We start from the raw sequence: 27,506 nt of genomic DNA on the forward strand, positions 1-27,506 counted from the left end.
TTTGCGCGCAATACTCAGCATATTCAGAAGTCATCATTATTCATTAATAGCCAATGGACATTTGATGGAGATAATGGAGCTTTTAAGGACTTCCAATATCTTCGGTCCACCTAGTGAGGGATCGACCAACCTCGCCTCTCCAGCACCTTGAGACGCAATCTGCTCTTCAAACTATGTGCCCCGCCCACTGCCTTAGTTGTTTTCTTTTTAAGAAATAACATTTTTAAAATAATTTTACGTGAACACTCCGAGAAGCCGTGCGCGGGTCGTCACGTATCATAATCACCTAGCGAAGTCAATGTTCTCAAGTTTTTCACACTCTAGTTTTTTTTTTAATTACCTTGTCTTGTTATAGAGGAGAATGTGCGGCCGTGCAAGGAGATCCTGCCGTTCCCGCTGGTGGCGCCCGCGCTGCCGCACGTGCAGTACCGCAACCTGCTGTTCCTCAACGTGCGCGAGCTCAACCTGTCGGCGTACGCGTCGCGCACCGCCTCCGCCAGGAACATTACCGTGAGTATTGGCGTTAGCTGCCGCACGTGCAGTACCGCAACCTGCTGTTCCTCAACGTGCGCGAGCTCAACCTGTCGGCGTACGCGTCGCGCACCGCCTCCGCCAGGAACATTACCGTGAGTATTGGCGTTAGCTGCCGCACGTGCAGTACCGCAACCTGCTGTTCCTCAACGTGCGCGAGCTCAACCTGTCGGCGTACGCGTCGCGCACCGCCTCCGCCAGGAACATTACCGTGAGTATTGGCGTTAGCTGCCGCACGTGCAGTACCGCAACCTGCTGTTCCTCAACGTGCGCGAGCTCAACCTGTCGGCGTACGCGTCGCGCACCGCCTCCGCCAGGAACATTACCGTGAGTATTGGCGTTAGCTGCCGCACGTGCAGTACCGCAACCTGCTGTTCCTCAACGTGCGCGAGCTCAAACCTGTCGGCGTACGCGTCGCGCACCGCCTCCGCCAGGAACATTACCGTGAGTATTGGCGTTAGCTGCCGCACGTGCAGTACCGCAACCTGCTGTTCCTCAACGTGCGCGAGCTCAACCTGTCGGCGTACGCGTCGCGCACCGCCTCCGCCAGGAAAATTACCGTGAGTATTGGCGTTAGCTGCCGCACGTGCAGTACCGCAACCTGCTGTTCCTCAACGTGCGCGAGCTCAACCTGTCGGCGTACGCGTCGCGCACCGCCTCCGCCAGGAACATTACCGTGAGTATTGGCGTTAGCTGCCGCACGTGCAGTACCGCAACCTGCTGTTCCTCAACGTGCGCGAGCTCAACCTGTCGGCGTACGCGTCGCGCACCGCCTCTGCCAGGAACATTACCGTGAGTATTGGCGTTAGCTGCCGCACGTGCAGTACCGCAACCTGCTGTTCCTCAACGTGCGCGAGCTCAACCTGTCGGCGTACGCGTCGCGCACCGCCTCCGCCAGGAACATTACCGTGAGTATTGGCGTTACATGCAAATGTGCTACATATCATCATTAACCGATAGACATCCAGTGCTTCCAAACCTTGATCTTGAGCTACTAACATGTTGGCTCTTAGCAACCTGTCGACTCTGACCAACACTACGTTTACCTCTCCGCGCATTGCCACTTCAACTCTGCTTCTAAATAAGCTATGAGCGTTATCTGTACTCGGACCTCTCCTGATTTGTGATTCGATCACGTAGACGCATACTCATTTGGCTACTAAGTGTCTCCTTATTGCAAAATTTATTTAACACAGAATCCGAAGGACCATTACGGTGAATATTGGCGATACACGGATGATGATGATGATGTTAGCACACATAATTATCATCATCATCATTACCAGCGGATTAACATCTTCTGAAACTAAACCTTGATCTTGAGTCGCGTAAATCTAACGGCTCCGAGCAGAAATGTGTTTGTCTCTTCACCCTTTGCCACTTCAGCACTGTAACTGCACTATGAGCGGTATGTGTACACCTCCTTATTTCTGGTTCTATCACATAGATTTATTTTGGACATAGCTCGCTCAATCGCCTTCTGAGTAGCTCCTAATGAGGCCAAATTTATTAAACACAGCATATGGATTAAGACAAGAATTATCCTTTATTGAACTAAAGAAAGGCCAGAGGTGAATTTTTCTGCTCTTCAAGAGGTCAATAAGAAAACTAATACATCATGAAATCTTGTGTCCGCAGGTCAGAGTTCAGTTGATGTCCGGTGAGGAACAGTCGGCCGCTCTGCCCGCGATATTCGGCCGCAGCTCGTGTCCCGAGTTCAGCACAGAGGCTTACACCACCGTGCTGTATCATAACAAGTAAGAGACATTTTATTAACTAGCTGACGCCGCGCGATTTCACCCGCATGATTCCCGTGCCCGTAGGAATACGGGGATAAAATATAGCCTATAGCCTTCCTGGATAAATGGACTATCTAACACTGAAAGAATTATTCAAATCGGACCAGTAGTTGAGATTAGCGCGTTCAAGTAAACAAACAAACAAATTCTTTAGCTTTTTTTTTTTCAAACTGGGTATTTCCCGTTCATGTGAGAACACAGGGATGTAATATCCTATTAAAGTCACAAAAAACTTGGCTTTCTTTTGGTAAAAGATTCGTTCAGTAGATCAAGAAACTGTGGTGGAAGGCTTTGTCGACGATGTCGTGTAGAAACCGAGAGGGGTGTGGATTTTCATCATCCTCCTACCAAGTTAGCTCGCTTCCATCTTAGATTGCATCATCACTTATCATCAGGTGAGACTGTAGTCAAGGGCTAACTTGTAAAGAATATTAAAAAAAATCAAGAGATTACCTCCAGTTAGTAATATTATAAAGAGATAAATTTTGTGAGTTTATATCACAAAATTAACCTCTTTATTACTCTAGATAATAGTCATTTGTGACATATTTAGAGAATGTTTCTTTGTGTCTCTGCACAAGTTTTAAAAATGCTTGAAACTAATTTAGATGACTTTTTGGGTTACTATTTGATGCAGAAGTAATTTGATGTCAGGAACCCGTCGCTGTACGACGAGATAAAGCTGAAGCTGCCCGCCGACCTCGGCGACCAGCACCACCTGCTGTTCACGTTCCTGCACGTGTCGTGCCAGCGCAAGCCCGTCGCGCCCGAGCAGGAGAAGAGCGTCGAGACCACGCTGGGATACTCGGTGAGACTCTGCGTCGAAGTGACCTTGGTGTCTTCATCATCATCATCATCATCATCTTTAATATCGTAAAATGCATATAATTAAAATGTTGAAAGACGAACGTCGTGTATGACCAAAACATCAAAATGTCTAGCTGATTCATCGAGAATCGAAATTTTCTTCCATGAATGTTCCATTAGCAGCTAGCTCGGAATTGAGCTTACGGATAGATAATTAAGTCGTCATGCGATGCGCGGTCGAATCGAAGATATAGTTCTCTCTCTTTTGTGCTATCGCAACGTAAGAGTAAGCGATATTTCCAGTTCGGTGCTATTGGCCGACAATATGTCATTTTGTTTTGTGTTTGTGTTTTGAATATATATATTGTGGCAGGCATTTGCCTACTGGAGTGAAGAACTTGGCCCTGTAGCGCTATTTTTAACCGACTTCCAAAAAGGAGGAGGTTCTACGTTCGGCTGTATGTATGTTTTTTTTTTTTTTTTTTTATGTATGTCCAGCGATAATTCCGTCAATTATGGACCGATTTTAAAAATTCTTTTTTTGTTTTAAAGGGTTTACTTCCAGGGTGGTCCCATTTTTTTCATGTCAGGATATGATGATGGCATCCTTTAGAAATTGAGGGGAACTTTCGAAAGTTGTAGAGACGGCTAGTGCGTTTGTTAGTGTTTCCATAAGGTATTTTAAACCACTACAACTTTATGAAGGTTTGGAGTTGGTCTGATGATGGAGCCGAAACACAGACGATGGAACTCGTCAAGGATTTACAGCAGTCACCTTTTGTTTGGGCTTGATTAATTTGTATTCATGAGTACTTTCCACATATATGGATTGTGACTGTATTAAGGGTCTGATGATGAAGACGAGGATCAGTGAAGAGAACTCCTCGACGGTTCACAGTAGCTACCTTGTGTTTGGACTTGATAAATTTGTATTGATGAGAACTCTCCACCTAGATGGATTATGACTGTATTAAGGGTCTGGTGATGAAGACGAGGAACAGTGAAGAGAACTCCTCGACGGTTCACAGTAGCTACCTTGTGTTTGGACTTGATAATTTTGTATTGATAAGAACTTTCCACTTAGATAGGTTGTGACTGTACACACGCAGTAGGTATGCTAACACTAAAAATAAAAAAATAAAAATTTTAATAAAAAAAATTCAACCGACTTCCAACTCAAAAAATAACTTTAACTAAAAAGCAAAAAATAACATCCTACCTATGTGCTACCTTCTGATCCGTTTGAAGGCGGTGCCAAGCCAGTGTCGTGTTTTAATTAAAGCTGTTTCTGAAAGAACCACAGAAATTTTGTAGTTTAAACGTGTTTAATTAAAACATCACTGGCTTGGCACCGCCTTCAAACTGATCAGAAGGTAGCACATAGGTAGGATGTTATTTTTTGCTTTTTAGTTAAAGTTATTTTTTGAGTTGGAAGTCGGTTGAATTTTTTTTATTAAAATTTTTATGAAATGATGTTTTCATTAACTTCTATCTCTCTCTGCCTAACTGTATATAGAATGAGAAAGATAGAGGTGAATTCGTAACTCGCGCTTGCGAGTTATACAAAACCTTATTACAGAGACTGTTGCAGAAGACATTTAAGTTTAATAACTCTTCGTTCCCAGTGGCTCCCTCTGTGTCGCAACGGCAAGCTGACCTGCGGCGAGTTCAGCCTGCCCGTGATGCAGGAGGAGCCGCCCGCCAACTACTCCTACATCTTCCCCGACGTCCTGCTGCCCGGCACGCGGTGGATCGACAACCATAAACCCATCTTCAATATTACCCTGGACGCGTACACTACCGTTCATCCGCAAGTAAGTCTACTTTAATTGTTGACGGAACAGGCAGTTGTCTGCCTCATGTCATTTATGAGGCAGTCAACTGCCTGGTCCGTCAACAATTAAAAAGTAGTGGGTTACCATTTATTACCATTTATTAAATGGTAACCCACCCCTTATGACAAAGCGGCTCCTCGCTTGACACGCTCTGACAAAATATTTCTGTATTTCTCGCCCAGAAGTCTTTATAAAGGTAACTGATCTGACAATGCCAAAGCCCCGAAAACCTTTAGATAATGCTTTTATTTGTCGCCAAATAGATTGGCGTTCTACAGCACCTTTGCCACTCATTCAAGGACGCAGGGCATTGTAGGATGTGCTAATTACGTGCTTTGCAAGATGCTGATACGAGCGGAAAATGGGATTTTAGTTAACTGTCAAGGACGTCCTTAACCCTACACCATCGGTCACAAGTCCGGGATCTTCTCGAATTTTTCTCTGCCACACGGTGGACCCGACACCTGCACGGTGAATCCATGGAATGCTAAGATATTCTGTCTCATTATTAAGCCATCAACTTATTGAGAAATATCCTGAATCTTCTGTGATGCAGGACGGCTACATCGAGAGGTTCGTGTTGGCGTGCGAGGCGGTGCAGGAGGGAAACATTCCGCCGAGAATCGGACTCGCCAATATGGAAACTGAATTGAGGGCCAGGTTAGTCTTTAGCTAACTTGTGTCAGTTTGTTATCATATCATCTTGAAGGATTACTACTATTACTGTTACACTAACTCAGGTTTTATCTGTTTGAATATTCTCACTTTAGTTATACATCAAGCAGCTGATTACCTAAATGTTAAAGAATTAGTTCACTTCTTCTTTAAATGTCATGTCTCCTACGAAGTTTAGCGACCATTATCGCTATCCTAATTTTAGAGACGGCAACTCGGAACAAAGATCTTGTGTTCATCCTGTAGCACTTGCGAAGATTTTTTTAGCTAAGAGATGCGTCGTCTGCCAGGCTTCTTTGGTTCCTGTCTTGTACAATACGCTGCAAGTTCCAATATTGTCCGAACCTATGATATGTCCCAAATACTGAAGTTGCATAGATTTAATTTCAGTTATGTTCCTAACTATATAAATAGTTCCTTTTATTTGTATATTCCTGATTGAGTAATTAGTTAAAATGTTGACTAATACTTTTTCTACTCCCATTTCATAATCTACTCAACATAAAACCTCAAACCATAACACAAGGCTATCCATTCTTAAAGGTCGTTTGGTAATGTTCAATATCACACGGGTAAACCGTGCTACGATGAATTTTTTAAAGATAAATCTAGGAGGCCACGCCAATACAAAATATCGAGGAGGCCGTGCCCAACGCCAATAATATATTATTTACCAACTTTTGTTGTCACTGTATGCCCTTGCACGTAATTAGCGAATGTAACACTCGTGCTGTCTATTGTACAGCTGTCTAAAATCACTTGTGCTACAATGACCCTCATCACATGACGCCGGCATAAATAACTATTTTAGTACTTCTCGCAAACTGAATATTCATAATAATCATGGCTTTTGTCAGCATATCGGAGCTGCCGACCGCCAACGTGGAGGCGCTGGCGCGATACCTGCCCGTGGTGGCGGACAAGCTGCTGCAGCTGCTGGTGGCGCCGCCGTCGCTGGCCGGCGTCACGCTGAACATCGCGCAGGACGTGTTCACCTGCCTCGCGCACCTCTTCACCGACATCACTGTAAGTACACCAGTCACCGACATAGCTCAACGAGTCGACAAGTTCGAAGTAGTTCGAAGAGCCCAAGGTGCTGGAATGTCGACCTCACACTAAAATGCGCAGTGTTTGTCGACCACCCACCAGGTGGACTGACGACATTAAGCGAGTCGCAGGGATTCGCTGGATGCAGGCGGCTCAGGATTGTAATGTTTGGAGTCTCTCAAAATGCCCATGTCCTGCATGAAACTACATATGTATAGCCCTTGGGAAGGCTCAGTATCAGTGAGCGATGGTTTTATGGAAAATCACGTGAACAAAGTGACCTAAAGGCGTAATAGTTAGTGAAAGACTAAGATTAAGTTATTGGACATTATCTTAGTATAATAATAATATATTATAAATTTAGGTTAAAGTTAAATTACTAATTAGTCACATAAGTATGAAATGGATGGCTAGATCGTAATATAATGAAGTACCAAATTGGTACTTTACAATAGAGAGAAAAAAAAAGTGAGCGACTAAGCGAAGCTGTACTCCGAAATTAAGAAATCCGCAGAACTAAAGACATTGGTCGGGGTACATAGTTGAACGGACGTTGGGATCCTAATTAGAATTACGAGCCGAAGCTGGAAAGCGCATTGTCGTTGTGACCTGTTGTATTGTGGTGTTAGTGTTGTGCCTCGTTAAATGTCCACTTGGGTAACAGGGTTTGATTGGTCACGTGCAGATCACAACCAGTAGTCCCAACAAAAGGCTTGTGACCAGTAGTGAACGCCCATCGGCTGATGTAATGACAATATTACATAATTGACTCCTCGCCTGCGTAGTGCAGGTGTATGACGTCGTAGTTGCAAGAGAGGAACTTGTTTCATTAGTTGACAGATTTCACGCTCATACTCTTGTTGTTGTAGAGCTGTTGTCTTACCGCCCTCGCGAGGTCTCGGTAATGTGGTTTGCCTCTAAATCTTTAGTAAACTGTAGGATTTGTTATATTAAGTTAAGTAAATGTTTGAACGTTTGTATGTGTTTTTTGTAGAATATGAATGAAGGCGCCACGTGCGACGCGCACGGGCGCAGCGGGCTCATCACCAGCTACATCCAGTACCAGTGCCGCATCCCGCGACCCGCGCTCTCCGACCGAGACATCGGCCTGCCGCTGCCGCCTTCCGGTGAGCCGCACTTGTTACCAGCTCTAACCCAGTTCAATAATAATAATTGCCTTTATTTCAATCAAAATTTAGCCTTATAACAATATTTCAAAACAAACTTAATACATATTATATAATACGTGAATGAAATGAAAGAAATTATACCTAACTACCTACAATGTTAGAACGCTATCATCACAAGGACGAATAGATAACAAAATGGCGAGGACTGCCAGGCAATCCAATCCAGGCAATTTGACAAAATGCCGTCGTATAGGTGCCTACATAAGCTGGAAACACGATTAGAAAAATAGCTGGACCGCAATGGAAACAAAGTTAGTAAAAATAGCAATCCTTGGAAGAGGCGCCTTCACCTGAGAGGGGTTCCTAATAGTATAAATATAAATAAGTTATAAATGGTACATTGTAAATATTTTCCTTTTTGTCTGTTTAAAAAAATCTTTATTTAAAATAACGTACCAGATTGTCAAACCTATTTAGGAAATAAAAGGCTTTTTTATTTTTTTATTTTATTTTATTTTATTATATAATACGTATTAGCTTATTCTAATATTCGTATAGGTACGTCCGTCTTTAGAACTTAATTCGGCTCAGTTGTTACATCTTAACAGATGTCTACTAACTAACTATCTTCCTGCCGAATTTCAACTTGTATGTCAACCGGTTGTTGTGATGAGATGAGTTGATAAACGTCAAACTTATTGTTAAATAATATTTTTGTCCAATCCTCCGTTTGTAAGATATTTGTTATAGTGATGTCATGAAACAGTTGAAATATAGGTCATCATGGCCGACATGCGTTTTGGCTCGTATTGTCAAAAACATATTTAAAAACTAAAATTTTCAAGTAATCACGTCTCAAAAAAAAAATATTTTTTTTCAATCTAGTAGAACTATAGTAAACTATTTAAGACCATTTAAAAATGTGTCAACTAGCCTAATGAGTAATTGATAATTTGTCTTCTAGTCAAGGTTGCTCCTCTTTAGGCCACATCTACACTTACCATCAAACGATCGTGGTCAAAAGCGAGCCTATTTCATGAACAAAAATAGCTTAAACTATGACCATTTTGTAAACAGTTCTGACGGACGGCTCGTGCAAGATACTTCACGAGGAGTTGGCCTTGCAGTGGGTCGTGGCGAGCGGCGCCACCAGGGATCTGGCTATGCAGAATTCTTGGTAAAGCATATCTACAGATTTGTACAACCTTTGTAAAACCTCAATCGACCCAGCCAGGGATCGAACCCAGGACCTCCGTCTTGTAAAACTACCGTGCCTACCACTGCGCCACGGAAGCCGTCAAAAACTCTGATGAGATCTTGCCAGATTTGGCTATGAGAATGACTTGAGCGAAGAAGAGGAGTGTTACCTGGTTTTAAAAGACGTCCTTAAACCTACATCCATCGGTCACAAGTCCGGGACTTCGCTCAAGGTTACAATAAATACAACGGTAGGGCAAAAAATTTGTAATTCTTTTAAGGGCAATTGCATACGTTTTTATAATAAACTACCACATGAAGCTACTGGAATGTCTCACAAAAAGTTAAAAGTGTTTATTAAACGCAAGCTTTTTTGAAAGGTTTATTATAGTGTTAATGATTATATTAATAATAAAAAAGCTTGGTGTTATACTCTAATATACGACTGTGTGCTTAGTTTTAAATAAGTTTGTAAAATGATTCTAAACAAAAAAACCTTGGCTGAGTTTGTTGTGGGCTCTTCTCCAAGGCGCGTTTGGAACCCACGTAACTTTAGTTTTAAGTTTTCGACGATTGTTACCACCATTAGATTAAATTAAATTTTGACATAATCTTGACCTTTCAAAAGTGCTTGTAAAGTAAGCCTAATTGAAATAAATGAATTTTGAGTTTTGACTATTATTGGTAGGACTAAAAGAACGGTTAGGTAAGAAGTAATTGCACATAAGTTGATGCGAAGCTTGTGTGGATTCGCTAATGGGAATATAAATTATATTCCCAGGGCCTTGTTCGAGTTGATGGTGAAGTCCATGGTGGAGTACCTGTACTGGAGCGGCGCGCACGAGGCGCCGCGCAAGGCGCGCTTCCCCGACCAGTTCACGGACGACCTCAGCACGCTCGTCAACAACGTCACCGCGGAGATCATCTCCAAGTGGGTACCATTGTTGATGCCGGGGTTTCAGTAACGGGGTCCCGATTTACCCCTTGGGTATGGATTCCTAAAAAAAACCTATCTATGTCTAGATAACCTTGTCATAATATAATAATACTAGTGGACGCCCGCGACTTCGTCCGCCTAAAAATCGGTGTAAACTGTTAGCTACCTCTTTGCTAAATTTCAACTTTGTAGTATACAAAATGAAGGACTTTAATTGAAACTAGCGAGAGCCTTTAGACCTCCTTAATCTGACTCTGCCGCAAAATTGATTTGTAACGGATGTCAACAGACTACTAACCACTTCTCTGCCACCTCTTTAATCCGGCCCTTTCGCAAAATCCATTCTTAGCGGATACTACTTCTACTTATACTACTTCCCTGCGTTTCATCTTTGTACTCGTACGTTAAGCGGTTTTCGAGATATCGTGATGAATGACCTTTCACATTTATATATTAAGATAACGTTAAGTTAATTGTGATCGTTAAGATCCGTGATAGCCCAGTGGATATGACCTCTACCTCTAATTCCAGAGGGTGTGGGTTCGAAACCGGTCCGGGGCATGCACCTCCAACTTTTCAGTTGTGTGCATTTTAAGAAATTAAATATCACGTGTCTCAAACGGTGAAGGAAAACATCGTGAGAAAATCGGCATACCTGAGAATTTTATTAATTTTCTGCGTGTGTGATGTCTGCCAATCCGCACTGGGCCAGCGTGGTGGACTATTGACCTAACCCCTCTTATTCTGAGAGGAGAATCAGGCTCAGCAGTGAGCCGAATATGGGTTGATAATGATGAAGTTAATCGTTGGGTGTTAATCACTTGCGAAATGTTTCAGATACGGCAAGAACAGTCGGCTGACGCAGAGCCTCAACAACAGCCTGGCGTTCTTCCTGTTCGACCTGCTGAGCGTGGTGGACCGCGGGTACGTGTTCAACCTCGTGCGCGGCTACCACAAGCAGATGTGCGCCAAGATCGCCTCGCTGCCCGACGCCGTGCCTCTGGTGCATTACAAGGTACGATCTATGCCTCCCGTTTGTTCCAGTGGTATACAGGGTGCTCGGGAGTGTTTGCCAGTCGAGTGGCGTACTAAACTACTTGCTACTGACCAAAAATGGGTCGCACTTTGTTCGAAAACAGTTCACAAGTGAGTTGTGGTTTGCAAGATGAATAACTATTCATAGTTTTCCAAATCTATGTAGGCCGATTTTTTAATTTGTTTGTTACTATATTCTGTGGACTTAACATTCCATAAATATTCATGGTCTAGATATTTTGTAACAAACTTCACAGTTGTCTCTTCGCTTCAGCGAAACGTCATGAATGAATGACGTTTCGCTGCGGCAATGAACTTGACTAATTTGCCAGGAAGACATGTTTAGTCGGTGAACCAGTGAGCGTGGACGTGTGGTAGGAGGGCGTACTTGTCCGTTAAAATAGAGTAAAATGTATTGACTCGACAAAATTATGTAATGACCTACTTGACGAAATTTTTGGTGTTCAGACACGTTTAGCAGCTAAAGAGTCCGAACAAGCTCAGGGGGAACTTGACACTTTTTTGTGCGTGCAGCCGGCGTTCATCGATTACTAAGACTTTATCAAGTTAACTTCGTATGTTTGTATGTACATCATAATCATAATCATAAATCATTTATTGCCAGAATGTGGTCATATACAGATATTGTTACATTTTAATTCTCATACACAATCTGCCTCATAGGCTTGCAAGCCGAGTACATTATAATAATTTTTAGTTACTAATATTAGAATTGTCAATTATTTACAATGTCATTTCATAAATTAAAGTCATATAACAAAAATAATAAAATTAAATTAAACCAAAGTAATACTGTCAAAACATTAAGTATACATTTACATTTTATTGTTTTTATAAAAAAAATTGTCATTAAGGAACTTTGCTACTGTGTAATATCCTATATCTTGGAGTATTTTGACCATTCTTCCTCTGAATTGCATAGCATCTAATCCTTTCGAACTCTTTGGAATATGATTGTATATGCGTATGGCCATACAATATCTGTTATTTTTAAATATATTTAATCTCTGCCTTGGCACTACAAGTTTATTTTTGTATCTGTTAGAACGTGCCATAATGTCTTCCATATTAAAGAAATTACAATACAGCTGTCGTTTCTCCGCATCGTGTGCTCGCACGAGCACTACGTGTCGCTGTGCCTGCCGGGCGGCGCGGGCGGCGCGGCGTCGCCGGCGCCCTCGGCCCGCTCCGGCGGCTCGGAGGACGGCCGCCGCAAGCCCACGGCGCTGTCCGGCGAGTTCCGCTCCCGGCACTACCTGGCGGGGCTGCTGCTCGCCGACCTCACCGCCGCCCTCGACTTGCAGTACGTGTACACTGCTACTAGCTGCCGCCGCGCGTGGTTCCCGTCCCCGTAAGAGTACGGGGATAATAGATACCCTATAGCCTACCTCGATAAATTGGCTATCTAACACTGAAAGAATTTCGGACCAGTAGTTCCTGAAATTAGCGCGTTCAATCAATCAAACTCTTATTGCGTAATAATTAATGGCTACGTGGCAACCTTATCGCCACGTAGCCATTAATTCCAAACAACCACACAATAATAGGAAAATGCGATAACACGAGCATGCAAAATTCCATTATGAATAATTTCAGTGGTTTTATGGTGAAAATCATCATAGCGCGATACAATTTTATTCCAAACTATCAGTAACGCCATCTAGTATGCGACTCGGCAACTACATTTACATAACGCGCGAACAACTTTTTTTTTAAACATTACTCTTGAGTGAGATGAACGAAATTATTGAGTTTGGCGGAAAAATCGTAACAATCACGTGTTGCTTTTATCATTCGCTCACTTTTTATTTTCATTGACTTGATGATGACTAGGTTTGAATATATCGATTTTTATCATAAATTCGGATAAATAAGGTCAATGTTAACTAATTTTTACATAAAAAGCAAAGATTGACTGGATATTTGCAAAATAAATGAGGTTATAAAATTTCAAAATCTATTAAATATCTTTTATCGTAATTAGATGAAAATTCATACAGTTTTAGCTTCCTTACATTAAATGTGATATTTTTTAATAAATGAACTATTAACAAAAACGCAGAATTAACAAAGATATTATTAATTTTGTTTAAACGCCCATACAAATCTAACTATCATTAAGTGCCTACGACGTCATTAGTTCGTACCATTTTGTATGGGGCGTTTTTCAGGGATCCGCGCGCCTAATCTGACCCTTTAAATCCCTGTAGCTCCGAAAGTAATGATCGCAGATACCCTGTTACTTTTACAAAATTGCTTTACTATTAGCATACTCTTAATTTATATACAATTTAAAAAACTGTCATCATCCCTATTTTGCATGACTTGATTAGGACTAACTGACTGCCAACGACCCGACGACGGACGATGGATTATATTTGACCACTTTTTTACTTGTTTTACTTGTTAACTGACTAAATGTATTGCGAAGCCATACTGTAACACTCAAACCAATTATTGTATAGGACCTGCCTCGCTAGACGTTACTTTTCTGTCAAAGTATATAATCAACGATCTAATGCAATTATAAACACTGTCTCTATAGAATCGATGTTAAATAGTTATAATCGTGTTCCTCGGTTAAAGAGCTCCGAAAAAATACTTTTTTGTGTAATTGAATTGTGTAAAAAACGGGCAATAACTTCTAGTTTAGTATAAGATATATATACCAAATTTAAGCTCGTTTTCCTCAGAAGATGACAGACAATTTTGTTCGTGACTATGAATGCGATACAGGTCCTTCTATAATTGGTCTGAGCTGTAACAGGAATTAAAAATGAAACTCCTAAAGTGAGGTTCATCTCCTCCCCGTCCAGGAGTCCAGTGCTGCAGTGCGCGGCGGTGAACGCCGTGCTGTCGCTGCTGACGGCGCACGACGCGGACCCGCGACTGTCGCAGCCGGACGTGAAGGCGCGCGTCGCGGCGCTCTACATGCCGCTGCTCGGCATCGTCATGGACGCGCAGCCGCAGCTGTATCGGGGGTTCGACAGCGGAAAAGGTATGCGACAAATTCTCAAAGGTATCTCGGTCAATCAAGGCTATTACTTTCTAAGATACAGGGACATCTTTGTAGTGTTGGATCGTAGATAGCTACTAATTTAAATACGATTTTGTGACGTCACAACGATTGTAACATGAATAAATAATAAAAAGAATTATAAAGGACATGTCTTAAAATGGGCCTTTATTATTTACTAGAGGACGTCCGCGACTTGGATCCATGAAGGAACCATGGATTTTTCCGAGATAAAAAATAGCGTATGTGTTAATTCATTCTATTTTAGATCTCAAAACCAAATTTCAGCTAATTCGGTTCAGTAGTCGAGGCGTGAAAGAGTAACAAACATTTATATCATCAAAATCATCCGTTTTCGCAAATCTCGGGAAACCATGGATTTTTTCGGGATAAAATATGTTAATTCAGAGTAAAATCTATTTCTATTCCAAATTTCATCGAAATCGCTTCAGTAGTAGCGGCGTTGAAGAGTAACAAACATCCAAACAAACATACATTCAAACATCCATACAAACTTTCGCATTTATAATATTAGTAGGATAATTTACAAGTTGATAATATTTTTTTATGGATAGAAGACACAAATTGTAGCTTTGTAGTAAAAAAACCATTTTCAGATTTTTGGGACAAGCTTGAATTATAAAATAATTATTTTTTTTGTTTAGCTACCTTGTCTACAAATAAAACAATAAACATACAGTAAAAGTGTTCAGAACAATAAAAATAATTGAATTTAATTCATATCCGGCGTAAGCTGTCAATGTCATGTAATATTGTCAAATGTCAATATAACAAAAGTTGAAAAAAAACATTATAAAAAAATGCAAGTTCCAAAAAATTTTTCATTTTAGGTTTTAAGCCCTATATTTTATAGATAGATAGAAATAATTTGTTCTGCTTAGTTGACACTAAGAATAAAGGAGCCAGCCTCCATACACAATTGGAACATGATCTTTTAATAACAATAAAAAGTCTTGTAATTAAAAAAAAATACCAACAACACAAAATTGACATGTATTCTATTTCTAGTATTGCATACTTTTACAGAAATACTGCAACTGGATGGAGAAATGAGTCAGTTTGGAAGTATGTACGCACCATCTTCGCCCGAAGATTTCAAACAGGTTAGTCTTTTTTCTTCATTTCCAAGAGTGAAATCAGAAACGAAATGAATTGTCAGGTCGGGGTTACCCGCATCATCTTACGGCGCACAAGTCAAGTATAAGAATTTACACTACAGTTAAAAATAATTAAATAACTAACTTAACCTCCGTTATCAGAATAACGCGTTTCAAAAACCCCTATTGAAATTCGATAACTTAACTGGTTTCGTCAGTTCGTCTCCCTAATGAAAAATGCCTTCTTTATTACCCACCCGCAAATTTAAATGTTTATTAGAGGTGAGGCGTATATACTGGAGCAGGTCTTAACACTAGGTTTGATAGAAGACGTATGGCGTACGAGTACGGAGCAGGGACATAAACACGTATTACGCGTATTTAGAAGTACCGAGTACCGAGGAGCGCAAGACGTCAACAGAGTGCGAGTCCAATACTCGCAAATACTCTAACGGTCCAACCAATGCGGGACGTGTTCAGAGACGCGTTCGATTAGTAATGTGTGAGTGAGAGACTTCTATCAATGCCGAAAGAAAATAGACTTTGTTGTCTAGAGATAAGACCGGTTTTTCAACGCAATAAACACTTCATACTCCAACAGACAAAACATCGCGAGACGCGTTCGTTTAAGAATGTGTGAGTGACGTCCCATTGCCGAAGAAAAATTGTCTTTACCCTATTAAACATAAAACCGATTTTTCAACGCAGTAAATACTTAATACTCTTAATACTCCAATATTTGGAGTCCCTGATGTTAATCCTTATTTTAAAAACATAATGTTTATTTGTTTTAGTATGATTATTTATCCGCTAAAGTAACAAGTTAATGTAACCCGACAGTATCATGAGGTAATATTAAAAGAAATAACTAAATAATAAAATTAAATTGAAATTTTGAAATTAATGACTGAAATATTTTTTTTTGCAAATTTTTTTTTGTGGATTACAAAAACCAAAAATAGTTGAAGAAACCAATTGAGAAAAACAAAATAAAAAGACAAAAATGATTTTCTGTTACCCGGGATCGAACTCAGGATACTTAGTTTATCGTACCTTGCGTTCATACCACTATTCCAAATGACTGTGTAGAACTCGGTTGAAATTAATGTACGCTTACTATCAGATAATATGATGTAAAATCGCTGGCCACTGAGTTATGAGTACGTATCTATTCTATAGGTCCTAATGGCTCGTACTTCTAAATACTCGTGGAGCTAGTCTTTGGAACGCGTCTCTCGCCGTACTCGTAATACTCAGTACGCGTTTTAGCGAGTACGACTCGCCTCTACTATTAATATTAATTAACGTGACGTGAATCGCCGAATCGCGACAAACTTTCAAGTGTGAAACGATTTGTCACTCAGCACTCTCACTCGCACCTTCAATCAATTATTTTTATTATAAGTTTACTAAGTGTTGCATGACAGTAACTATATCATGCATTTACACCATTAAAAAATTGAAACCTGCATACCTGAGAATTCAGGTGTGTTAGCCTCCAATACTTGTCCGGCACGTGATATACTTTCTGTTACTGACAAACGCTGCCGCGGCGTAACCTACTCCTAACGCCATCTAGTGTGAAAGTTTAGCACTAGTATTGTTTTCATTTTTTTTTTCAATCCACTTCTATCTCTCTGTCTAGCATGATACTTTATATTATATAGAACGAGAGCTGATAAAGTCGAATTTTAATTTATTCTCCGCCTCTTGGTGCTGCCTCTAGCGGATTTTTTTGAAACCTTAAAGGAAAAAAGCTCACTATATGTAGATGTTTTAAAAAGAATATTTGCCATAGCTTTTTTAAATATGACCAATATTTTTTCACAATCCCTTGCAACTAGTCGGTAAAGACTGAGAATTAGGAGGGGGTGCGATAACGGTCCAGTGGTCGGGAATCGAACCACCACCCCTCGGTGATGAGTCCGACCGCTTTATCTTTGAGCTATTGACGCTATCTCGATTATACATATACTAGTAGCGACGTGATAGCCCAGTGGATATGATCTGTACCTTCGATTCGGAGGGTGTAGGTTCGAATTCGGTTCGGGCATGCACCTCCTACTTTTCAGTTATGTGCATTTTAAGAAATTAAATATCACGTGTCTAAAACAGTGAAGGAAAACATCGTGAAGAAACCTGCATACCTGAGATTTTTTTTAATTCTGCGTGTGTGAAGTCAGCCAATCCGCATTAGGCAGCATGGTGGACTAAGGTCTAACCCCTCTCATTCTGAAAGGAGACTCGTGCTCAACAGTGAGCCGAACACGGGTTGTTAAATTAGACCAATTACCATAGCCTGCCTCGCTAGACAATTGTTGGCCAAAAATAACAAAGGCTGTTTATACAAACTGCGTCTATTAATGTTTATTAAAATATTCATGTGTGTGTATTACGATTTGAATTTATAGTTGTACTGTATAGTTATAGTTATATATATGTAGTTATAGTTGTTGAAATTTTATTCATATTTTTTTTAATTACAAATATTTTTTTTTCTCGACAATCGACAGATTGCAAGAGTTTCAGCAATACCTTTCCTAAAATTGAAATATTTAATGGTGTTAAATATTTTGTAATTAAAAAAAATATTTAAAAAATATTTAACATACATTATTAGTAGCGGACGCCTGAAATTCTGTTTTTTTAAAAATCGATTTTTCCGGGATAAGAAGTAGCCTATGTTTTAGTTTCAATATATCTCTATACCAAAATTCTTCCAAACCGGTACAATGGTTAAGCCGTTAAAAGGCAAAACAGACTGACAGACTTGCTTTTTTGCATATAAAAATGTTAAAATATTTTACATTATGACCAACAGTGTTAATAATTGTATAGTGGAAAGAGGAAAACCTCGCCTTAGGCCTAGACCGCACTACCGGTGTGGTTTTTAATCGCGTGAGTTTGTGCCCCTACAAAACTAATACAAGCTTTTTTCGCGACTTATTTTAAAACCGTGATTTGCTACAAAATAAATGCTCGCGGGTAAAAACCGCGGCAAAATTTGTAATCTATAGAACTTTACACGCACTGGCTTTAACCGCGGGTTTTTTTTTGTCAGTATCGGTAGACCGTCTTGCAAAGCAGAGCGTTGTAGTGTAAAGACAGGATACATTTATTGGTGTTAAATATTTTCTAGGTGTAAGTGTACCTCGTCCCCTTCAAAAAACGACAGACAATTTTGTTGGTGAATTTGAGTGCGATACAAGTCCATCTTTTCGTCCGAAATTCCTCTGTGCCTGAAGACGAAAGTCTTCGAACAATGCGTGTCGCCAGTGATGACTTACGGATCCGAAACCTGGTCGCTAACTGTAGCCCTCATAGGCTCAAAGTCACTCGATGGGCGATGGAGCGCTTGGGGTTTCTCTGCGTGATCGAATCAGAAATGAGGAGATCCGCAGAAGAACCAAAGTCACTGATATAGCTCAGCTAGTCGCGAAGCTGAAGTGGCAATGGGCAGGCCACATAGTTCCAAGAGCCGATGGACGTTGGGGACCCAAGGTGCTGGAATGGCGACCCCGCACCGGAAAGCGCAGTGTTGGAATAAAAGGAATTTTAATTTGCAGAACGGACGTCCGCCATTCAACAGCGAGACAAGTCGCAACTTGCTGATGTGTCTGGTGTGGCTGCTCAAGTGGAGCGAGCGCGGCGCGCTGGCGGCGGCGGTGGCCGAGCTGCGGCCCGCCAGGCTGCACTGCTTGCTGGCCCTCATCGACTTGTGCTTCAAGTGTCAGGAGTATAAGGTGACGTTGTCAACTTGCTGCTAAAACTTGCTAATATTATAAATGTGAAAGTATCATGAACGCAGTTGAAGATCCTGCTTCGTCAAGTAAGTCCAATAGAGAATACTCAAGTTCTTCGACCAACCTCATGCAGCCGAGGTACGGCAGCTAGCTTCTGAATACCTGCAGGCGTGGTGAAGTTTTCGTTGAGCTCACGAGTTTCGTATATGTCACAGAATCACACTGCATTATTTTAATTTTTTTTTTGCAATGTAATGTTTCCTTTCTCTTCGATGTGTATATGTCACCATTAAATTGTAAAATACGTTAGTTTATAATCTCACTCGCGATATTGCAATCTGTCAATATATTGTGAATTGAACATACTGATTACAATTTATGACTTATTTGTTTCATTCTTAACTCTATGGCCACTGAACGATCTGCTGTAAGGCCGACCAATCAGGGTCAAGTTCGGACAGTAGACTTCAGTCACTTCGATAGATTATAATATACCGAAAAATAACACGTTAAATTGTAATCAATATGTTCAGTTTACAACATGACGAGAGATTATAATATCACAAGTGAGATTATTAATTTAAGGATAACATATATGTCTCTATTTTTTTTTTATGTTACAGGGCCGTAAAGAAATAATGAAGTGCGCTCAACAGAACGTGCGCAAGACGACGGACATCAAAGCCAAACTAGAGGACGTTATTCTGGGACAGGGCTCCGCGCGCTCTGACTTCATTATGCGACGCAAAGGTGCGTTCTTTGTACTGACATTGTGCCATATAAATACTTTTATCTAGCGGACCTTTAGACTTCTTTAGACCTCTTTAATCCAGCCCTTACAGAAGTATCGCTGTAAAAATTGAGTAACTTCTCCCGTTTTCTCAACATTTCCCTTCACTGTTCTGCTCCTATTGATCGTAGGGTGATGAAAAGTATACTATAATCTGCCCAGGAATATGAAGAGTAAGAGTAAGAAGTACCAAGTTTCGTTAAAATCCGTCGAGTAATTTTTGTTCCTATAACGAACATACAAACAGACAGACAGATAGACAAAAATTTTACTGATTGCATTTTTGACATCAGTATCGATCACTTATCACCCCCTGATAGTTATTGGAAATATATTTCATGTATCAAATTTTCCATTTTGTGACGTCATAATGTTACTAAACGTCAAACTCATTGTTAACTAATACTTTTGTCAAATGCTCCGATTGTAAAGGATTTGATAAAGTGACGTCATGAAACAGTTGAAATAACATCATGGCCGACGGGCATTTGGGCTCGTATTGTCAAAAATATATTTAAAAACTTAAATTTTCATGTAAGTATTACGTCTCAAAAAAAAATCAATCTATTAGAATGATAATGAACTTTTTAAGACCATTCAAAAAGAAGTGTCAACTAGCCTATTGTAGGTAATCTTTACGTGATCGATCACCGAGTACAGAGGCCTAGTGGCAGTTTGATACTGTAACTGTCACGTAACGTAAACAAGAATTTCTAAGGAATTGAAACAGCGCCATCTAGTGGCACTACTGCACAACTGTTTCAATTCCATATAAATTTGCATTTATATGGAACTCCCACTAGGCACACAGCTCTCTGTTTCTATGTACTGGTATTGTATTGCAGGCGGGTCGAGCGGCAGAGGCGGCGCGGGCCGCGAGCGCTGGCGCAAGGAGTGGGTGCGCGGCGCGTCCCGCTCGCGCCCCGCATCGCCCGCGCGCCCGCAGCCCGCGCTGTCCGCCGCGCTGTCGGCCGAGGTGGCGCTCACGCTGCTGCACGCGCTCGAGACCATCGTGCAGGTGCAGTACTACAGTGGCCAGTGCGTGCGTGTGTTGCGTGCGCACGCACGCATTGGACACACACACGCAGTACAATCGGACGCAATTAATGACGTCTCCGAAATAATAATCAGTCATTCATAGCATACGCTAAAATACAGAGGCGTGTGACGGGGGACGGGGAATGCCCTGCCGCTTCGCCCCTGTGTATCGGAGAAACGTGTTTTTAGATTATATAAGTCACTAGCCGACGCCGCGCGATTTCACCCGCGTGGTTCCTGTTCCCGTAGGAATATGGGGATAATGTATAGTCGATAAATGGGTTATCTAACACTGAAAGAATTTTTGAGATCGGACCAGTAGTTCCTGAGATTAGCGGCTTTATAATATTAGTATTGGTAATTAAAAAACAGTACAACTTTTATGTTCTTTTTTGTATTATTATTATGTAATAGGTTACCAACCTAAAACACTAAAAGCAACCACTAAATGCGTAACTTTTATTTTAATATCCACTTTGAAGTTGAGTAACCCACACTTCTTAAAAAAAAGAGAAAAGCCTCTTTTTTTCGAAATCAGCACATTTCTGCCCCATGTAACACAATGCAATTTGATAGCTAATGATCCCTACTATCACCCCTTATAGGGATCGCTATACGTTTCCAGTTACCCTGTATATTGCATCTGTCTATACATTAAAATGTATCCCTTCCGCATATCGTTCAGCGCTACACTTATACGGCACTACTTGCTATGTGACCGCGCCCGCACCACGTTGGATCACTTTTGTTATCTCATAACTACCAAAGACTTTAAACCACTCTGCTTAAGTCATTATACTGCATACTTAGCAATGGTAAGTGCAGGGGCTGATAGACTTTCATGTCTTGTAAAAAAAAATCCGACGAATTCAGAACCTCCTCCTTTTTTGAAGTCGGTTAATGAGGTATGTCTAATAATAAGACCATCTAAATTTGTAAAATCGAAAAGAAATCTCGTTACGCTTGACGTAGAAAGATAAAATTTGGCAGCGACATACTTTATAGTTAGTAAACGTTCGCTAAGAACGTGTTTTGCGACAGCGCCGGATTAAGGAGGCCTAAGGGCGGACAAAGAAGTGGACGTCCACTAGTGTGTAACTCTTGAGGTGTTCCCCAGTCGTGCAGCGGGCTGGAAGGTGGGCAGCAGGCGTGCAGCGGCGCGCTGGCGGTGCTGCTGCGCGCGCTGCAGCGCAACCAGAGCGCGACCGTGCTGCAGCACATGTTCGCTTCCGTGCGCGCGCTCATACTGAAGGTGCGTCCACTAACGCTTATTACCGCATATTACATCACACACACTTGTACCATCAAATTATAATAGACTAGCCGACGCCTGCGTAAGCCTGAGTCATGTTACCATCGATCTCTTATAAAAAGTGGATGCGCAATGAGCGACCAAAAAAAGATTGACGATTGATGGTCTACCTATTAATTGTAGCATTGGCAACACCTTCAAAATATTAGGTAGGTGATTGTAAGGGCCAGGCTCCATAAAACATAGATTTTCTTGTAAAACGGCTTATTTCTTTGAGACATGTGTGGTGACCGTTTCTTGGTTGGAGGAAGAGTCATTGAATTTCAAATTAGTTGTCAGTTAGTGACGTTTTGGTTTACTTTCAGTGAGTGACGTTTACTATCATCACAAAAACATTAAGTTTCAAGTAAATAATGTTAATTCGCGTCTTTACAGTGATGTTATATAGCCTATTGTTTCTTAAAATTTGTATGGATTGTGTCCCACAGCTGGGCTGGTCGTGGTGCTCGGAGGAGGCCGGTCCGGGCACGTGCCGCGTGCTGCTGCGGCACTGCGCCGCGCTGTGCGGCAGCACGCGCGCGCACGCCGCCGCCGCGCTCTACGCGCTCATGCGCCATCATTACCATCTCGGCAATGTAAGTCAACTACCATCTGCCACACGTTTTTCCAATTTGTCTTACTTATAGGCTTTTTGTTCCTGGAGGAGGAAAAAATCCGTGCGGACTTCTGCATGTCGACAGAGCATGTCTGACTTGCACGGACTAAAATAATCTCCTCTGTACTCCAAGGGTGGCACGGGACCGCTATGCATTACTTCATGCCCTCTTACGAATTTTCTCTTTTCCTCGTCTCAACTTTTTCTCTAATCTCTCTTATCATTTGTGCGTATGCGTGTCACTCTTCTTCGCTATTCAGCATACGCGTTATCAACTTTTGAGAGTTTACGGCGCTGTGCGTTCCCTGTGCCACTAATCTCAGATCCGCACAAGCCGGACACTCAAAATGGCATGTGTTGCATGTAGCACTTCTCTGTTGGAGTTTTGGCAATCGCGAATAGATAATTGTTAAACACCCCGTGTCCACTAAGCGCCTGCGTGAGCTAGCGATCCACCTCTCCATGTTTTCTGTTAAACCAGCGTTTCAGATCATCTATAATTCCTTCGTCCATGCTCCTTTTCCTTCTTTCTTTCCATTATTTTTCCCACTCTGTAAGAGATTCTTCCCGCATTTCTGTTAGCTTTATCTCTTTATTTGAAAAAAGTTGGGCACATTCTCAAACCATTTTATCTATGGGAACAAGCCCTGCAATAACGAAACCTGCATATGTGGAGATTGTTCAGTATGCTCCTCAGATACCAATACTTATAGGCTTACTTATAGGCTAATAGTCTATTACTCGTAAACTCATCATCCACTCTCGTTGCACACATGCGAAAGAGGACATGTGTGTACTTAAGTGGGATAAGGGAAAGGAGATAATGATGAGGTTAAGAGTCTCAGTCCTAAGGCTGGAATACAAGACTAAGAAAGCCGAGTTTCTCCACAACGAGGAGGAGGAGGATATAAGGAGCTACCCGAGACTTTTACCCTAATTCGTTGTATGTATTTTCATGTCACTTAATGGCAGGCAGAAGATCAAATAACAAGAAAATATATGTGAAACTACTTGTTTTTTGCAGAACTTCAGCCGGGTGAAGATGCAGGTGACGATGTCGCTGTCGTCGCTGGTGGGCACGTCCACCACGTTCAGCGAGGAGTCGCTGCGGCGCGCGCTCAAGACCGTGCTGCTGTACGCCGAGCACGACCAGGACCTGCAGGACACCAACTTCCCCGAGCAGGTGACGCTTTGTGTCTGAGGTTCCACTGGCAGACCTTCAGCCGGGTGAAGATGCAGGTGACGATGTCGCTGTCGTCGCTGGTACCTAGAAGATGCCGATTCACTCTAGACTTGAAAATATAATAATGCTAGGGAAACATAAGCTGGCAGGACATTCCATACCTTGGCAGTGCGTGTGAAGAATGACGTACTATACCGCTTAGTCCGTCGCTGCGCGGTCGCTGCGATGTAAAGCTGTTCCATGATAGAATGGTGAAGGCCACGTTCAGCAAGTCGCTGATACAAGTGGTCCTACTAAAAGACCCTCATTTCTTACCTTATCCTTAAGAGAATAAGGTAAGAAATGAGATCTTTCACGTAAAGGTGAAAAGAAAGAATCCTGAAAGATCTCATTTTCAACATCCTTGTTGAAAGCCAAAACTCTTTGTAAGAGTAAACCTCATCCTGTGCAACATCCATCCTGTTTCTTCCAGGTGAAAGACCTGGTGTTCAATCTTCACATGATCCTGAGCGATACCGTGAAGATGAAGGAGTTCCAAGAAGACCCCGAGATGCTGCTGGACCTGATGCACCGCATCGCGCGCGGCTACCAGCACAGCCCCGACCTGCGGCTCACCTGGCTCAGCAACATGGCACAGAAGCATATGGAGGTATTTTTAGACTTGATTTTTTTTCAATAATTATTTACTCGCCGGATGAGGCAGCTTATTTGGATACGTTATCTAGGGAAAATTGATAGTGCCTTCCTCGAATAATGTTGAGTCTACAACGTCACACGCGTAGTACATGATTGAGGACGATCTCCTCAATGACACTCGCAAGACGTTGTGGGAGGTGAATTTGCGCCGTGCGAGACATTTGCTTTTGTGCATACCCATGTAAACCCCTTCTGTTTGGTGTGGTGTGTTTGGTGGTGACAGTCATATAATATGTAAAAAGCCTTATAATATGTACTGTTTGTGAAACTAAAAAGCAATAAACGTATTTTCTTTCTGAATGTAATTCCAGCGCTCGAACCACCTGGAGGCGGGCATGTGCCTGGTGCACGGCGCGGCGCTGGTGGCGGAGCAGCTGCGCGCGGGCGGGCGCGGCGCGGCGCTGCTGCAGCGCGTCACGCACAACGCGCTGGACGAGAGTTGCGCCGACCCGCTTCACCACCACCTCACCGCCAACGAGCTGCAGGTCTAGCTGCACGCATACCGTCTGTACTTGGCGTGACCTTGAGTGACTGACCGAGCCCTCTCATAGTGTACTTACACATACAGTCAAGGACAGCAACGCGCTGGACGAGAGCTGCGCCGACCCGCTGCACCACCACCTCACCGCCAACGAGCTGCAGGTCTAGCTGCACGCATACCGTCTGTACTTGGCGTGACCTTGAGTGACTGACCGAGCCCTCTCATAGTGTACTTACACATACAGTCAAGGACAGCAACGCGCTGGACGAGAGCTGCGCCGACCCGCTGCACCACCACCTCACCGCCAACGAGCTGCAGGTCGCACGTTTATTCACTGTGACCTTGAGCGACTGACTGAGCCGTGTCATTGTGAACTTGTCCTCCGAGGACACCCTGCAAGAATCAACAATTTTTAGCGTAGCAAGACACTTGCGGAACGTTTGGTTGAAGACGCTCGTAAGGTTTTTCCAAATGCCCCTGACACACCATGCGGCGTGTTACTCGACCAAAAGTTTCGCGTGTACATTTTAAAACTCATTGCTCACTTGACCGACAGTTCCGCGCGTCTGATGTCATACCGACCGACAATTCCGTTCCTTTAGTTTCCGCACCGAAACGTTCCGTTCCGCGGTATGTCGCAACATTAATGGAGAACTGCTAGATGACTGCATTATGGGTGAGGCCAAACGAACGTAATTTTGTGAGTTGTCAGTCGGGTAATTTATGCTGCTTTCGGTTTTATTCAAAAGTCCAGTGCCTGCCACACGGCGTCGCAAAATGTGTTAAGTTCAGACTTACACGCGAATTTCTGCGACCGAAATTACGTGACTGACAACTCACGAAATTACGCTCGTTTGGCCTCACCTTTAAAAACCCTTCCTCGACTAATAACTTGTAATTTTTTCGGGACCGCATTTTGGCTATTAGCAGAATCTAAAAGCTGCACATGGAGCTCTATTCTAAGCGCTCAAAGTAGTGTGTCGTGCGCAGGCGCTGCTGGAGCACGCGGCCGGCGAGCTGATGACGGCCGGCATGTACGAGACCGTCAACGAGGTGTACAAGGTGCTGCTGCCCATCGCCGAGGACAACCGCGACTACAAGAAGCTCGCCAACATACACGGGTGAGAATGCTCGACCAAAAAAAACTTCAAAGTAACAAACTTATCACAACTCTCCGCCACATACTGAAAGTTAAATATTATCGATAGTGTTCAGTTCAGTTCAGGGTGAAAGGGAAATTTCTAGTATCGGATTAGTCAGAATTAGTTGTTGCACTAATTATTTTTGATATTATTGAAGATTTACCTTAGATGAGTCTAAAAGCTCCATTTGTCTTCAGCAAACTGAACGAAGCGTTCACCCGCATAGAGCAGCTGCACGGCAAGCGTGTGTTCGGCACGTACTTCCGCGTGTCGTTCTACGGCGCGCGCTTCGGCGACCTGGCCGGCGAGGAGTTCGTGTACAAAGAGCACGCGCTCACCAAGCTGCCCGAGATCTTCAGCCGGCTCGAGGTGAGTGCAGCATGTGTGGACACACACTTCCGCGTGTCATTCTACGGCGCGCGCTTCGGCGACCTGGCCGGCGAGGAGTTCGTGTACAAGGAGCACGCGCTCACCAAGCTGCCCGAGATCTTCAGCCGGCTCGAGGTGAGTGCAGCATGTGTGGACACTCACTTCCGCGTGTCGTTCTACGGCGCGCGCTTCGGCGACCTGGCCGGCGAGGAGTTCGTGTACAAGGAGCACGCGCTCACCAAGCTGCCCGAGATCTTCAGCCGGCTCGAGGTGAGTGCAGCATGTGTGGACACACACTTCCGCGTGTCGTTCTACGGCGCGCGCTTCGGCGACCTGGCCGGCGAGGAGTTCGTGTACAAGGAGCACGCGCTCACCAAGCTGCCCGAGATCTTCAGCCGGCTCGAGGTGAGTGCAGCATGTGTGGACACACACTTCCGCGTGTCATTCTACGGCGCGCGCTTCGGCGACCTGGCCGGCGAGGAGTTCGTGTACAAGGAGCACGCGCTCACCAAGCTGCCCGAGATCTTCAGCCGGCTCGAGGTGAGTGCAGCATGTGTGGACACACACTTCCGCGTGTCGTTCTACGGCGCGCGCTTCGGCGACCTGGCCGGCGAGGAGTTCGTGTACAAGGAGCACGCGCTCACCAAGCTGCCCGAGATCTTCAACCGGCTCGAGGTGAGTGCAGCATGTGTGGACACACACTTCCGCGTGTCATTCTACGGCGCGCGCTTCGGCGACCTGGCCGGCGAGGAGTTCGTGTACAAGGAGCACGCGCTCACCAAGCTGCCCGAGATCTTCAGCCGGCTCGAGGTGAGTGCAGCATGTGTGGACACACACTTCCGCGTGTCATTCTACGGCGCGCGCTTCGGCGACCTGGCCGGCGAGGAGTTCGTGTACAAGGAGCACGCGCTCACCAAGCTGCCCGAGATCTTCAGCCGGCTCGAGGTGAGTGCAGCATGTGTGGACACACACTTCCGCGTGTCATTCTACGGCGCGCGCTTCGGCGACC

The 27,506-nt window shown here is 43.2% G+C and overlaps 1 protein-coding gene across 1 annotated transcript in view; it reads left to right on the forward strand.

Annotated features, from left to right (window-relative positions):
• Positions 1-27,506, forward strand: part of LOC112047930 (dedicator of cytokinesis protein 7) — a 50,455-nt gene that overhangs the window by 9,765 nt on the left and 13,184 nt on the right. Inside the window, exons 11-33 of the mRNA XM_052891207.1 lie at positions 356-510; positions 2,170-2,288; positions 2,985-3,138; positions 4,763-4,951; positions 5,529-5,632; positions 6,505-6,673; positions 7,689-7,821; positions 8,902-9,001; positions 9,803-9,952; positions 10,796-10,973; positions 12,103-12,317; positions 13,831-14,012; positions 15,078-15,154; positions 18,715-18,891; positions 19,515-19,641; positions 20,527-20,699; positions 21,837-21,971; positions 22,460-22,606; positions 23,651-23,809; positions 24,282-24,458; positions 24,817-24,990; positions 25,977-26,107; positions 26,326-26,497. Coding sequence (XP_052747167.1) covers positions 356-510; positions 2,170-2,288; positions 2,985-3,138; positions 4,763-4,951; positions 5,529-5,632; positions 6,505-6,673; positions 7,689-7,821; positions 8,902-9,001; positions 9,803-9,952; positions 10,796-10,973; positions 12,103-12,317; positions 13,831-14,012; positions 15,078-15,154; positions 18,715-18,891; positions 19,515-19,641; positions 20,527-20,699; positions 21,837-21,971; positions 22,460-22,606; positions 23,651-23,809; positions 24,282-24,458; positions 24,817-24,990; positions 25,977-26,107; positions 26,326-26,497 — 3,497 coding nt within the window. The remainder of the gene's footprint in view (positions 1-355; positions 511-2,169; positions 2,289-2,984; positions 3,139-4,762; positions 4,952-5,528; positions 5,633-6,504; positions 6,674-7,688; positions 7,822-8,901; positions 9,002-9,802; positions 9,953-10,795; positions 10,974-12,102; positions 12,318-13,830; positions 14,013-15,077; positions 15,155-18,714; positions 18,892-19,514; positions 19,642-20,526; positions 20,700-21,836; positions 21,972-22,459; positions 22,607-23,650; positions 23,810-24,281; positions 24,459-24,816; positions 24,991-25,976; positions 26,108-26,325; positions 26,498-27,506) is intronic.

This window comes from Bicyclus anynana, chromosome 3 (genome assembly GCF_947172395.1).
Source record: "Bicyclus anynana chromosome 3, ilBicAnyn1.1, whole genome shotgun sequence".
NCBI classification, from domain to species: Eukaryota; Metazoa; Arthropoda; class Insecta; order Lepidoptera; family Nymphalidae; genus Bicyclus; species Bicyclus anynana.